The 14643-nt window shown below is 41.0% G+C and overlaps 1 protein-coding gene and 1 long non-coding RNA gene across 2 annotated transcripts in view; one reads left to right on the top strand and one right to left on the bottom strand.

The window, feature by feature from the left end:
- Positions 1-2315, bottom strand: part of LOC107078577 (uncharacterized) — a 5072-nt gene extending 2757 nt beyond the window's left edge. Inside the window, exon 1 of the long non-coding RNA XR_001479531.2 lies at positions 2023-2315. This is a non-coding gene — a long non-coding RNA (uncharacterized lncRNA). The remainder of the gene's footprint in view (positions 1-2022) is intronic.
- Positions 1320-11613, top strand: fam8a1a (family with sequence similarity 8 member A1a). The gene is made up of 5 exons (XM_006635634.3): positions 1320-1884; positions 3472-3592; positions 5046-5169; positions 5759-5898; positions 8378-11613. The coding sequence occupies exons 1-5, from the start codon at positions 1386-1388 to the stop codon at positions 8520-8522; spliced, it is 1029 nt and encodes a 342-aa protein (XP_006635697.2). The 5' UTR covers positions 1320-1385; the 3' UTR covers positions 8523-11613.
- The last annotated feature ends 3030 nt before the right edge of the window (positions 11614-14643 follow it).

Below are 14643 nucleotides of genomic sequence, written 5' to 3'. Positions count from 1 at the left end.
TATAAGAGCATACAGACACTTACCACTAGATTCTTCAATAGCTTTTATCCACAAGCAGTGAGATTGACGAACACATTTAGCCACACCTACACCATCACCATCTACCTCTTTATGATTTCTTATCTATTGCACATCTCCAGTCATTGTTTACACGTCTGTATTGTTTACATTCAAACTGTCTACATGTTTACTTGTACATTGTCTACTGTTTGTTTGTACATCTGGATGCACTGTTTGCACTTTGTTTTGTTTTTTACACTTGTTTTACAATCGAGAGACTTTCTGTCAGTAAGAATTCCATTGTACCTGTACCGGTTACATATGGCAATAAAGTTCAAGTTCAGTTCAGTTCAAGTTCAGTTATTTGTGTTTTTGGTGAGGAAAGGGATGTCAGGAGGGATTACTAGTAACTGACTGCTAAGTCTGATTGAACTTGGCTGTTGTCACCCCTCCCAAACCTTTGCGATAAACTCCATTAGCGACCTCGCTGCAGTTTTGCAGGCAGTGCCTCCGGGAAATGTCTGCACAGAAACAGGTATGGCAGTTAACACGATTGGGCATCACTCAAAACCTCCATATTTGATTGGGGACCCCAGACCACATACAAATCACTGCAAACAACTCACACCCTCCAATGGCTTTCTCCTTGACCTGCCTCTCGCCTCAACTGCCTGCTCTCACCCCTCCCTATCAACTCTCTTCTGCTCCATCAGCTAATTATTATCAGGCCCCTCTTATACCAAGCCTGTTCATTCTTCTTCCTCAGATCAGATACTTATACACTGCTGATCGTTTGCTGGTAATTCATCAAGCTGTATTTCCTGTGCCTTTTATTGTTCTGTACATTGTATATACAGTTGTTTCATTTTACCCCTTCTTTAAATTGAGTCAATGACTACTGGGAGAGTAACCATCTATACAACTCTGCCATCTAACCGGTTGTGAGTGAAGCACCTTGCTCAAGTGAACAGAATCTCGCTTGGGGTCAGTCTGCACACCCTGATGTCCATCATCACCATCACCATCACCATCACCCTTTATCCATCATGTGAAATTCTCAGCAACAGCTCGACAGCCATTCTACCAGTACTGTATCGACGCATTTCCTGCGGAAGTACGTCACCAGATCGGGGACTATACCAACATTTTGTGAAAAAAAGAGGGCGCCCTCTATAAACATCCACGTTTGGATGTTTCTGTATTTGGATAATTGTGCATGTATTGCTCGGAATACAAATATTTCCAAGTAGTATAGTTTTTCTATTTAAATACTGATACGATCAATTATATATGACCGACTGAACGCCTCTCCTGTGTGTTTACACTGCTCAGGCTCCCCCCGGACTTCTCTGCCACTTCAAGTGTTCGCTACACCAGTTCTCATCATGGCCGACGCGGAGGAGAGGTTAGGCGAGAGAGCGGACGAAGACCCCGCGGCTAAAAACTCTCAGGCGAGGCGCAGGACGGGCGCAGACATGAACGCTGCGGGAAGGCTGGGGGATCCCCAGGGGTCGGAAGAGAGGCCGGCGCCGGGCGGGCGGCAGACGGCCGCGGAGTACTGCGGCAAGGTGCAGGAGTGGATGTGGCAGTACTACTGGGGGTGTATGAACTGGCAGAGCTGGGCGGCGATGTCGGCGTACGCCTTCCCGCCGTGCTCCCTCTCGCCGCCCGCTAACCCGAACGGCTCAGCGCCCCCCTGGGGAGGAGGAGGGGGGCCTTCCCCGGCCGATGTACGGAGTTGGTACAGCAGTCATTTCCCTCTCGCCGCGCCTCCGTATTTCCCCGTCACCCCTGCGGGTCACGCTGCAGCCGGGGCGCAGGCCGGGCAGTTGACCGCGGGGGACAGGCCGGTACTGCAGCAAAATGGAAATGCACCACAGCCGGGTAAGAAAAGATCCCCTTCAGAGCGTCAGTACCGGGAGAGACGGAGTAACCACGAGTTACACAGGAGGATAAACACGCTTTGCATTTGTCTGTTTGGCCAGTCTAACACTGTAGGTTATGTTCCAGTGCGGGACGTACCTGCCAATAGATCCAGCTGTATCTGTAACTCTGCAAGATCCTTAGGCTGTCATCCCAGAACACAAGGGTTAGGTTTACCTACTGGACGCCCGCAGTTGTGGTCTTTCAAAGTCAGAGGGCATGCATCACTGGGAAGGAGCTCCTCGTTTCCGTTATGGCGTCTTGTCATATTGTGTAACTTGGGCAAGGCGTCGATGAATAACTCACCAGTGGGTGAGTGAAAGCGGTGTTAAGGTTTTACTAAAGCTCACACTTGTACCTGAAACGTTGCCTGGGAAAGCTGTAAAGTAGGACATGTCCCTGCAGATCTAAAAAAAAATAATCTTTGGGAAGTAATAACGACAAACTCAGCCCTCTCTGGATGTGTAAAGCAGTTACGTAGAAGAAATCTTCTTGTGACGCTATGATGTATATAAAACGTTAGCCTTCTTATTACCATCCCAAGTAACTCAAAATGCGGGGAGTATCTCCATCTTCCCAGAACCCAGCAGGCAGGTTTGGGGTGAGGTCTCTCCGAGAGACCACCCAGTTCTGTGATACAGGGGGTTTGAGCCACCCTTAGAAATATCAGTATCACTAAAGCAGTCTCAGAGTACTGTGTACAATGTAATGTTATATTTGGCAGAAGGTCTGAAGGGACTATAATATGAAGTAGGGAATCGTTAGACACTTTACTGTCCAGCATTTGAAATGCATAATCCTGAATATCTAAAGAGGAAAACTGGTTTCCCGAAGTGGGCTTGGTCCCAGTACTTTGATGGCTACCCAGCATCCAGTCTGGAGAATTCTAGACCGAAGGCTTGAGGGCAGATATAACTGAAAGAATAGTAAAGAAAAACAAAAAAGTGTATTTTAGGCTAAGGAATCCAGATGTGATCCTGTTCAAAACTCCGTCTTTGTTCCCCAGCATGCTAGGAAATAAGTGAGTGTCTATTGCTATTTACTAACTAATCTGAGCTGGTGGAAAAATGAGGCGTTGTGGTTTTTGTCTAAAAATTTTGGGTGTTTTTTTTGCAGTATTAATGGCAGAGTTTGTAGAAAGAATCGTGCTGGTATTTTATAAAAGCGCACATTGCATCACGACGTACCGATCACAGGTTCTTCCCCTATAAAAGATGATGGACTTAATTGTTCTTAATGTGAAAACCCTGTGAAGCAATGCAGGGTGTTTACAATTGTTTTTTTGGGGGGTCATTTTACTTATTTAATTTATTTTATGTGTTACATGTTATGTTAAGAAAGGACCGTGAAAGTGAGTTTTTAAAATATATTTCTGAGCATTATAACCATCTGCCTCAAAACGCAATCTTGGTCCTCATCTTCTCTGTGTATTTCCTGTAGGAACTGTAGACCAGTAGATGTGCTGTAGTAACACAGTTGGGATAAGACTTGAATGCATTTTAGCAGTCAGTGATGTGAGATGTCTTTGACACTTTTTGTTTGTTGCAGGACGAGAGTATACCATTCCATCTCCTCTGCACAGGTTCATAGCAGAAATGGTCGACTTCTTCATCCTTTTCTTCATAAAGGCAACTATCGTGCTCAGCATCATGCACTTCAGTGGCATGAAGTGAGTCAGTGAACAGTTCAAATGTTCTGAAAGCCTTAATGCATGAATAATGTTTCTTTATTGTGCATGATATATAGTGTGTCCTGTAGGTGAATAAACAAGGACTGTTGTTGACTTAGATCTGGTCCCGGCTTATGGAAAAAGTCATTTGGATAAGCAGGTTGAATGGCTACAACCCTCTTAAATTAACAGAATATAAATCGAATTAACTTCCTTCATTTAGCAATAAAATTGAAGGAATAGAAATATGGAATCTCTTTGTTTAAGCAAGTCTAGGAAAATATTTTAGATGTACACTGTGTGCAAGAGTTTTCTAATATACATGGTAAAAATTAATTCTAATATACTGGAAAATGCATTAAAGAGAATAAGGAACTGTTTCAACTATTGGCTAGATATAGAGGCAGGAAGTAACTTTCAACCCTGCCAGAGATATTTGGTAAAAGACTTTCTAAATTAAAAACAGGATCATCAAGCAAAGCAGACAGAGGGTATACATTATCATTGTTTCCTGGAGTACACATTTATAAGCATATATGTAAGAGTGTACCAACAATGTACCACTGAAACTTGTTAGTCATTCCTATGAAACATGGACTCTAGTTTAAGAATAAAACAATTTAATCTGGTTACTGCATCACCAGTACAGTATCATCTGGCAGTTTATCTGTTTAAAAGCTCTTCAGGTTTATTCCTAGCAGTTAATCCAGTAAATGTAAGACTAAGACTGAGTTACTTTTTGTTGTGACTTTTGTAATGACTTCTTATAAATATACATTTGTGCCTTTTAACCAAACCACTTCAGATTTGTTTACAGCATGGGTAGGATTTATATTCGAACATTGGTTCCCAGCACTCTGCCTCCAGCAGATGTTGGTATTTCTTATATAAAGTCTTCCTGCCTTCATAAAGAATTCTGTGCTGGTGATTAGGTTTGCACGACTGTGCTCTCAGTAGTTCTGCATGATTCTGTTTCACGTAGAGAAGAAAAGAGAGAAAAACAAACCCGATCACAGCTGATTGGGTTATATGTGCAGTTAGGGTATTGCGGGCATCTCTTTTTCTTATTGTATATAAGCCGACATGTTTTCCAGTTTAGGGGTTGTTAATATTGCAAAGTTCTGAACACCACAAGATGTGTATGTTAAAAGTACTATAATTATTAAACTAGAAGAGGGAGTTAATTAGGAGTACTTAGAGCCCGTTGAGGTTAGAGGGCTGAATATCTGTTTCAGAGACCAAATGTTGCCTAAATCACAAATGAGGATAAAGGTTGACAGTTGATGTATGTACATTAAATCATCCAAAACCAAGCATCATACTGCAGAAATGTACATAAAGTCATCACATGGTCAAAATGGGATGGCGTTGGGGCTAATTCATGTTCATATTCCAGTCGATAAGTCCTGTTTTAAGCCATTATTTCCTGTGGTATTTTTGTTTCCTTCTGTAGGGACATTTCCAAGTTTGCCATGCATTTTATTGTTGAAGAGATTGATGAGGACACCTCGATGGAAGAACTGCAGAAAATGATGGTCGTTGCGCTGATCTACAGGGTGTTGGTGTGCTTCTATGAGGTGAAACTATTCTAGCCCAGATGATACTAGTTTCCATCCATTGTATACCAGAGCAAAAGAGTGTCCTTTTATTGAATCCTTTTTTTTAACGAGTTGACTGAATAGGGTAAAAAGCTAATCCTGGATCTTGCAAGAGTTTGGAAAGAGTGCTACGGTGATCTTTCAACTCTCATGAGCACTGAGTTAGCACTGTATCCATTCTAGTGGAAAACTGTTGGTCTCCTGCAAGGAGCCAAAATGTACATATCTGCAGCTCTATCCCATCTGTGAAATTGTGAGAGGTCTTATTTTTATTGAAACACTTTTGGATTTTTCCTATCTTTGGATTCCTTATTATAATAAGTATTAATGTTAAAGGGTAAGATCTCATTTTTTATTGGGTAATTCATTTGCACCTAGATTCAAATGTAAATGTTAAAAGTCTAATTGCTTTCATGGAACACTATATCCCAATGTTTTCAGATTGAAAAATGAGCTCTGCGCTGCTCGTTAGTTCTGAATCGGTATTAAGCCTCCATTGTAATTTCTTGTAAGACCTGATTTATAACTCTTTCTTAAGTAATGGAGGAAAATAAATTCTTGCTTATAGATCATTTGCATCTGGGGAGCTGGTGGGGCCACTCCAGGGAAGTTTCTGCTGGGTCTCCGCGTTGTCACCTGTGACACATCGGTTCTTGTGCGGCCCAATCGGGTTTTTGTGGTACCGGCGTCGAACGTCACCTTGTCTGCGTAAGTACAGCACAAAGCCATCGGCCCTCCCTGCTGCCTTTCTGGGTAATCTATATTCCACTAACATCCGATCGTCCCCTGCCTGAAACAGGAAGGCATTGTCCACCTGTGTATTGATCGGTGAGGTTCAAACCAGTGTCTCGGCTTCGCTGCTTCTGCGCAAGTTTCCGTTTGTTCATTCAGGTTTTAGGATTAGCTTGTCAGCATCGGGCTTCTGGCAGGTAGCGCAAAGACACCAAATCTTCAAATATTCCTTTGACCTTAATTACATTCTTTATAGCTAGTAGGCAGATATGCTTCTACCAAGCTGTTGATAGAAAATATGAATACTGTAGAGTACTTTATACCGTGAAAGGTGAATACATACAATGGTGCTGGGTTTTTTTTGTCAGATTTTTCAGTTTATGGAACTCTCACTGTATTTTCAGTAGTAGAATATGCATATAACAAAATGTAACTGTTTTGTAAGAACATAAGGGCTAAAAGCAGACAAGGGTAAACCGAGCTGTGAATGATCCACTAAATCTGCTTCACCGGTGGGAAAGGTGTTTCCCATCCTCCTGCACACTACTGCCACCTGTTGTAAAGGTTATGGATCCCCTTGTAAATAGCTGGTGGGGTTCCTGCAGTGCATCTTGGGTCTTGGGCCAAAGCTGCTGAAAAGCAAAACATGCAGTCACTTTTTAAAGAAGTCATTTAATGGAATCATAAATTCAGAAATATTTTGTGTGGCAATGTTGTCAATATGGAACAACTTAAAGTTTGAAATAAACTCAGGATGCTTCGAGGTAATACAAATTATTATTGTCTTCCAGCAATAGGAGAATTAGACGTCTTGAAAACAATTCTGAAATCAAAAGGCTTTTTGCTTTGGTTCAGTGTTAAAAGGCTAAAAACCTTTCAAAGATACAGCGAAAGTGGATCTGTAACGAAGGTGCGAAACCCAGTTTTGCAAAGGCCTACACCGTCATGGCGTTTGACCTCTTCAGCTTGTCAGCATAGATTTTTTTTTGTGAACTCTTCCAAATGGAGTTTGAGTGTCTTAGTGCCGTCCTTCTTTTCAACCCAAGGAAAGTTGAAAAACAGTCACCTTGTGGCACTCTAAAGCTTTATGAATATTGCCCCATTTTTCCCCCAGAAGAAGCTCCATCTGGTTTTCAGTGTTACTTGATGCTATCCTCATCAGTCATTTTCCTTGCCCACTTGTTTATTAGGAGGGATTGTTTTGTGCTGAGTAATCTGTGGTCTTGTGATCCAGGCTGCCGTTTCCTTCTTGTGAAATCAACATCATTCATCTTGTATTACCTCCTGTCGTGATCTTTCCCTCTCGGGCTCAGTCAGGTATAAGGTTTCATTAACGTGCAGTTCTAACTATTAAATGCATTTGCTTAGATGTTATCAGCGAGACTGGGAGGATTTCAGGAATTATCAGTGCACTGTATAGGAGTAGTTTAGTTCAGGGCATCTTTTCCGTTTTGTTTTGACGTAAACTGTAGAACCAGAAGTTATACAATTGGATTGCCAGTGTTATTTTATGTTGGGGTTTGTTTTAGGCATTTGAAACAGTTGCGCATCAAAAACCAGTTTATTGAATAATATGGAAAGATTACTTCCTTAGAAAGTAGTTACAAGTTACAGTTCATTTGTTTCTTCGTCATTGATTTTTTTCATGTTTCATTTGAAGTTAAAAAACATACTTTGTCATTCTATCAATAAAAGCTTGAATTGCAATAGTTTGAAAAAGATCACAGTTTTATTAAGGCAGGTACAGGAATCTTACATGGATTCGTGCACTTTTGGTCATAGTGTTCAAGTTGTTTCTTAGCCTTTCTTCTCTTGACGTAGCACTTAATTTTGTCTAATCAGCTTTGAATATTAACTGTAAATGTATTTTTTTCCCCGACAGTCTGCATTCTTCTTCACCTCTTTCTGCTCCCTTTGTTTAAAGAAATAAATTAAAGATGAATCCTATGCTTATTAATAGAACAGTGCTCATCAAATCCAGTATTTTGAGAGCCACATATTTACACACGTTCCTGTTTTTTTGTTATTCTTGACTCCTTAATTGCGAATGACTTTTGGAAGGAACACAGGGGACTGCTTAAATAATTAACTTTAAGAAAATGAAACCATATTAGCTCAAAGGCAGAAACACTTCTGAGTCTTGAGGACCTGCCAGTCTGGACTCAGTTCAGGAATGCTGTTCAGGTTGTCTTGTGATGCCCATTACTTGAAATCTACTGCATCAACTGGCTGTTGTTGCTGTTTTCCATCTTGGGGCCTGAGGATCATAGTGGCTCTTGCTGGTATAACCATTTAAAACATGAATTTAAATTTAAAATGAAACCATTTAAAATGAAATCGTGTCGCCACTAACGTGGAGATCCCACGTTAATGACAGTGTTTGCTTTAGTATTTTGTTTTTGTTCCGTTATTAATCACAACTCACACAATCCCCCTGTTTTTCTTGGACTCTTAGGTCGACCGTGCGAGCCCTGAACAAAAATTTCTCCATTGCCTTCTTCTTTCCTGCCTTCATCACGCTGCTGTTTTTCCAGCACAACAGAACTGTCTACGACATTGTGGCTGGCACCATTGTGGTCAAGCGCAGCGGTGCCAGATGACCGCATTGGCCTCAGTGTGTGATGCTGGCAGGGCTTATGGTATGTGCTGCCTTTGAATACCACAGGGTCTCGCATTTCCCAGCCATCGTCTGGGCATGAGAGAGGACAAGGATGAGGGCGAAGGAGCGACAGGGGGCAGCAGCAGGATGGACACTTGAATTCTTAAGGGTGATCTCGTGCAGTAAGTCCAAAGTGTTGCGCTACTCAAGACTCGAGACTCCCGCGTGCCTAAGAACAGAGATACACCAACACTGCTGTTCCGTACAAAATCCTCGTTGACAGCTTTATTTTTTTAGAATCCTTTTATTTCCCGGAGAACGAAGTACAAGTCTTCCCAGTTTGTCTTTGGAAGGATTTTCATTTAACCAAAGAGAAATGGCCGAACACGTAATGTCCCGTTTTGGAGGCAGAACTACGGTATATAAAAGGCAAAAGGGGCCACAGTAAAGTAACTTGTTGGTTTCACAATGAACGGCAGGGGGAAATGGAGTGTGTTATGAAACTGGATTCAAACAGCGCTTACTGAGGGGTGATTTATGAACTGAGTAACTTCCAGTAACACTTTTCTGTAACCGTGTCGTTCAGTCAATAAAGGTCCTTATTCAGGCAGCAGGCTTGACAGGAATAGTGTTGCCCAGTTCTGCCAGAGTCATTGACTTTCATCCACCCCATGAGCCTGTGTTGTGATTGGAGATTGCCGCATCCGTCCTCCGATCCATACCGCCGGGCCGTCGTGAGACTTGCAAACTGGAAAAGCTACACAGGGCTTAATTTGTCTGAAGGTTTGAAGGAAACCACTCGGTAACACAAGATTAAAATGGTGAAGCCCCTTTGATTAGCCATTGACCAGTCCCGGTTGATGGGATGCAAAGGAAGAATTGGTTGTTTCGAACAGGATCGTCCGGTAATGCCTTTATTAATGAAGTGGATGCATTGGCAGTAGAGCCCTTTGGCGTCACAAAATGTTAACAGAGGTAGGTTTAGGTTTAAAGATGAAAACTAAGGTTTTGTTTCGATGCCTGAACTGCATTTCATTAAACACTAAATATAGTCGTTATGTACTTGCAAATATGAAATCGGCCAAAAAAATTAATGTGATTAGTCGGACCAATAACTAATCACTGATCACCACTTCACTTTGATTTCAAACGGACTTTAAGGTGAACTGAGTTAAACCTCAGCTCCATAGCAGATTTGTTCTTGCTCCTGCAGATTTGATTTCTACCTCCACATGTAGGTTTTCTGTTCCCCTTTAACACCTTATGGTTGCTTCCCCTAGAAAAACATTCAGAAGACATGACAGGGGCTTTATTCCCTGAATATTTCACCAGTGAGCTGGTCAACCAGGGGCAGGTGGGAAGACGTGACTGACTAGAGAAATGCTACAGCTGTAGTTCTTAGTTCTTAGTTCTTCATCCCACTACATAGATGTTTCATTTTGCCAGAAAATACTCCTCCTACACTGCTCCTACACTGTTATTTCTGGTCTTTCAGAGATTAACTTCCATATTGAATCCAATTGATCAAAGTGAGTAAAATTCACATTCAGGTGTTCAGAAATAGCTAAATTACAGTACCTGTTGGATGAGGACCGACCTCTCTTTGTTTGATCATGAAGTTCATCTGGCTGTTTCTGCACTTTTAATTTTTGTTTTAAATTGTAATGGTAATCTTAGCTTTTAGGCTTACAGCTGTCACCTTGTGGACAGACATGGTCTCATTCATTTAAGGAATATTTCTCCAGCAGAAAGGACATTTGCCCAAATGCCTGGATTTGTACATCTTGCTTTTTTTTGGTTAAAATCTTAACATTTGTGATCAACATATCAGAACTTTATAAAGAAAATACACTTTTTTTTAACAGTAAAACGTTGTATTCTAATATATGAGCATGACAGTGAAGAGGTGTTCTAGAGGCTGGGTCATATTGTCCACTGCTGTTATTCATTTTGGACTAGAAATGCAAACTTACCATCTTCCAGTGTTTTTCAATAAATTTGTTGTGCGGTAATTTTAAATGCTCACATTTGAATCATAAGCCTGTTAAATTCCGACGGTGAAATCCTTTTTTGCAGCTGTAATTTATTTGTGCACCAAGTCGGGTTTTTGATGCGACACATCCAGGGTTCTGAAGTGTTAATTGATGTGGGAGCCTTTCAAAAACCTGTTTGTACGATATGAAAGATTCAGGTACGGCAATGTCTGGGCAGAAAATATTATAAATAAGAGATCCTAATAATCAAAGTTTCTTGATAAATTATTTTCTCTAATGCAGAGCTTTACAGTACAACACTAAAATATATTTATAAGTGCTTTTAAACTTTTTCTGCCTTACAGTATTTCAGTAGACTTTTTCAATGAACTCCAGTCCAGTTTTGTTTTGCGGTATCGAGCCCTTCACAATAAATTCCAGTAGAATGCTTCCACAGTTCTTATATTTTCCAGGCAGTTCTTCATTTTGGCTGTATGCGATGTTCTTATGCTTTTTAACCTTGCTTTAAAACAAGTCAAAATGCAAAATGGTTGTGTAAGTTAGTCTCATATGATGGTATCCAAAATGCATGCATCAGAATAATGTATATCGCCAAACCAAGAGTGGGTGTCAATAATAGTCCAATTATAATAGAGAAAATTTACACTTTTTTCCCCCCACTACCCTGCTGCATTAAATGTGCAGTGTAGAGTATCGGTCTTCATTGCAGGGATGAATCATCTTACCTTCTCAATGAACTGGACAGATGCAGAAACAGATCAGAACAAATCCTCCACTAGAGAAGCTATAACAATGCAGAAACTCCACACTGGTTTACTTTAAGTATATTGACATCCTGAATTTGGGTCCCATTCTTTCTGAGAAGTTCTCTCTGCATTTCTTGCGTTTTCATTCCAACCAAGACATGCATCATATATTGTTGGATCGTTGCTGACACTCATGCTTGGGTTTCTTGTTCAGTCTTTAAATTGGTAAATAGTTATAAAGTTGGTAACTATGCTACTGTTTCAGGTTTATAGATAAAAACGAAGTCTTTGGTACTTTAATATTTTTGTTTTCAAATATAATATGATCTAATATTAAAGAATGTATAACAACCTTGTTTTCTTCTTGTCCTTTTTTTATCGTTCTACATTGGTAAGGAAAATAGTTTTTATAACTATCTGGTACATTGACATTTCGGCTCATAATTGAACAGTCACATTCTTGGGATGGCGTTACTCAGGTAACTTATGTAGCTGTGTATGTATTGGTATATATATCGACAGTAATTACTAATCCAGATTCTTTGTGGGTTCACTTGTATGGTCCCTAAATAGTTGAGAGGTGACGGTGTTGTCTTTGGAATGTATGTACTAAAGAGTAACATTTCAGGTCTTACACACTGTGGCATTTATGCTGTACATCTTTCATCTTCTGAGCCTTTTTCACATTGAGTAGATCTTTCTCTAGCAGACATAGTGAGCAGTCCTTGTAACCACAGTTCCCTTGTGCTTTGTTTTGCCTTATACAATATATTTTTTTTGCCAATGTGCTGCTTTCAATGATTTGATTAGGCTGCATGGATCGTGTCTCGTAGTGGATCTTTCTTTCAGAATCTCGTTGACCTCTGTGCTTCAGGTCAAGAAAAGTCAGGAATGTGTAGTGCTTGACACAGTACAGATTGGGAGGCTGTTTAATTGCACCCACGGGCATCAGTAGATTAAAGGCTGGGACCAATGAATAAGCCCAGTGTTGCGCAAAATTACTAATGTTGCAGATATTTTTATGCAAAGCCGAATAGTGACAATAGTGTTTGAACTCTGCATCACGCAATGTTGCTGCACAGTCGTATTGACTAGCTTCTCTTCTGAAGAGCAGACTACCAGGAGGGTCAAGCATCTATCAGAACAACAAGATGATGGGAAGAGGGAAATGTCCTGTAAAAAGCCTCTTTCTTTACCCAGTGGCACCATATAACCTCCTATAATGCATACAGATCTCCCAAATAAGACAAAACGGTGTAAGTGAATAAATGAAAGCCGTCATCTCTTGCTTCTAATGGTACTGATATCCCATTTCACAGGAGGATTCTTCCATTCCAAATTGCAAGAACAACAAAAAAAAGTCATCTTTCAATTTGCTTGCCTGACGAATCATAGCAGTGCTAAGTGGAGTAATTGTGTCTGGCGAGTCTCAGTTGTTTCTCTCCTTCAGTGAGCCCTCTCCAAGTAACACTTTATACCCTGAAGAGACAGCGCTGACACGGAAAAGGAATATAACTTTTCCCTCCTCAATTTCGGGAATCTTTTGGTGTGCAAAGTTGTTTTTTTTTGCCACACTTAAAAGCAGCAGCAGAAATACTAATTTAAAATTGCTACACAGCATATTTTGAAACATCAGAAGAGTTTACTATAACGGGATTAAAAATAAATGTTAAAATCTTGAAGTTGGTCTAATATTTTTATATTAACTGAAATTAATACTTCGCATTAACCACTAGGTGGAGCTCCACTATAGTGGGTAGCAAGTAATCCTTTTTAATTTAAAAATTATACCCTGTGAAACCAGTCACAATAACCCCTGGTTTTATTTCAGTGTTGAATTTGTGTCAGTGCATCAAACAATTTTATCAGTGAGCATATTTGCCTGTGAAAGCATTATTGGAAATAACGTCCTGCAAAGACTTAAGACTGAGAAGCTGCAACATTGAAGTCCGAGTACGATTCCCAGTGCTGAAAGCCACAGTTTCATGGTTTGACAAACAATATCATTTGAAGTTACTCCATTGAGCAGGGTCAAGCCTTTGGGATGGTTCACATTTTCTGGTCATGTTACTGGAGGGACAGGTGAAGATGACCATCTTATTGGACCGTGATTACAGTGCAGCAGATCAGTTTAGAGCTATTTTAAGTAGTAAGTGACTGTGAAATTACACTATGAATAATCACAAAAGGCCTTTTCCTAATAAGGAACATTATTTTCTTTGCTGAATTTTCTATAGAACCCGTCAAAGGTTCCTTTGCCTTATCCTTCGGCCATGGAAACCCTCAAACGGTGTCAGATCCTGGATGTTTAAACTGCCCGACGTCTATTCGGGTGACTGGAGAGACGAAATGTGTTAATTGTGCCGGGGCTGATAGCACCTGGAATGGACATTGTTGGAAATTTCGGGGGGCAGCAGCAGCACAGCTCAAAGTTCTAAATTTCCTTACAAATTGCACGTTGGGCAGGTTGGGTTGCAACGTTGCTTTATTTTTCAAAAACCTGCTGTTGAGCATGAGGCAGCCTGCGTTCTTAATAAGGTAAGGTGAAGCAAAGGGGCAGCATGTAAGAGCTCATTCCTTTATAGTATTGGCACTGAGACGGGCTCAGTTCTTTTTGCTTTGAACCACATGCGCAGTAGACGAGCCCATTTTGACCAGAGGTAGAGCAGTACTGAGGCTCTCTTTCGCTTATACACAGCGGACTCGTGCTCATACAGTATATTTTCTCTGTTCATTTGCAGATTCCACACCTCTCCTCCTGTCCTCACCTGCTTCATGTCCATTGCCCCCTGCACTGCGCCCCTACTTAACTAGCGTTTTTTTCTCCTATGCTTTTTTTAAACTAATTCCTCTCTCCCTCACACCTGAATAAGTGTCCACAGCTGAAACATTGTTTCTTTTCATTTCAGCATGGAATAATTCTTTACCTGTTCCATTGCGGTAACACAGTACACTAATCATAATTGCTTACACTTATACAGCGCTTTTCTGGACACTCCACTCAAAGTACTTTACAGGTAATGTGGATCCCCTCCACCTCCACCAGTGTGCAGCCCCACCTGGATGATGCAATGGCAATGAGTGCACCAGTCCGCTCCCCACACACCAGCTCTCAGTGGGCAGGAGAAGAGTGATGAAACTTGTTCACGGATGGGGATAATTAGGAGTCCATGACTGGTGACACTACCCTAAATACCCCTCCTATGATCTGCATGTTGAAGTGCTGAGAAATGGAAGGGAAAAAACGCAGTTTGGTGCCGCAAAAGCAGTGGCAAAACAATAATTTTCTCTTCTAAGAAAAGTCCCCCGACATTCAGATAAGGCTTTCCTCTGAAGCAGCTGCCTCAGTCTGTAGACTTTTGTAGACTTTTGAGTTTGTTCT

The sequence above is a fragment of the Lepisosteus oculatus genome, chromosome 10, assembly GCF_040954835.1.
Source record: "Lepisosteus oculatus isolate fLepOcu1 chromosome 10, fLepOcu1.hap2, whole genome shotgun sequence".
Classification (NCBI taxonomy): Eukaryota; Metazoa; Chordata; class Actinopteri; order Semionotiformes; family Lepisosteidae; genus Lepisosteus; species Lepisosteus oculatus.
This window is presented reverse-complemented; position numbering and strand designations above follow the sequence as displayed.

Bases quoted from the DNA above. Each gene is read 5' to 3' on its own strand.
- fam8a1a (XM_006635634.3), top strand. From the start codon at position 1,386: ATGGCCGACGCGGAGGAGAGGTTAGGCGAGAGAGCGGACGAAGACCCC. The intron at 3,593-5,045 runs GTGAGTCAGTGA...TTCCTTCTGTAG, and splicing joins ATGCACTTCAGTGGCATGAA to GGACATTTCCAAGTTTGCCA. The intron at 5,899-8,377 runs GTAAGTACAGCA...TTGGACTCTTAG, and splicing joins TCGAACGTCACCTTGTCTGC to GTCGACCGTGCGAGCCCTGA.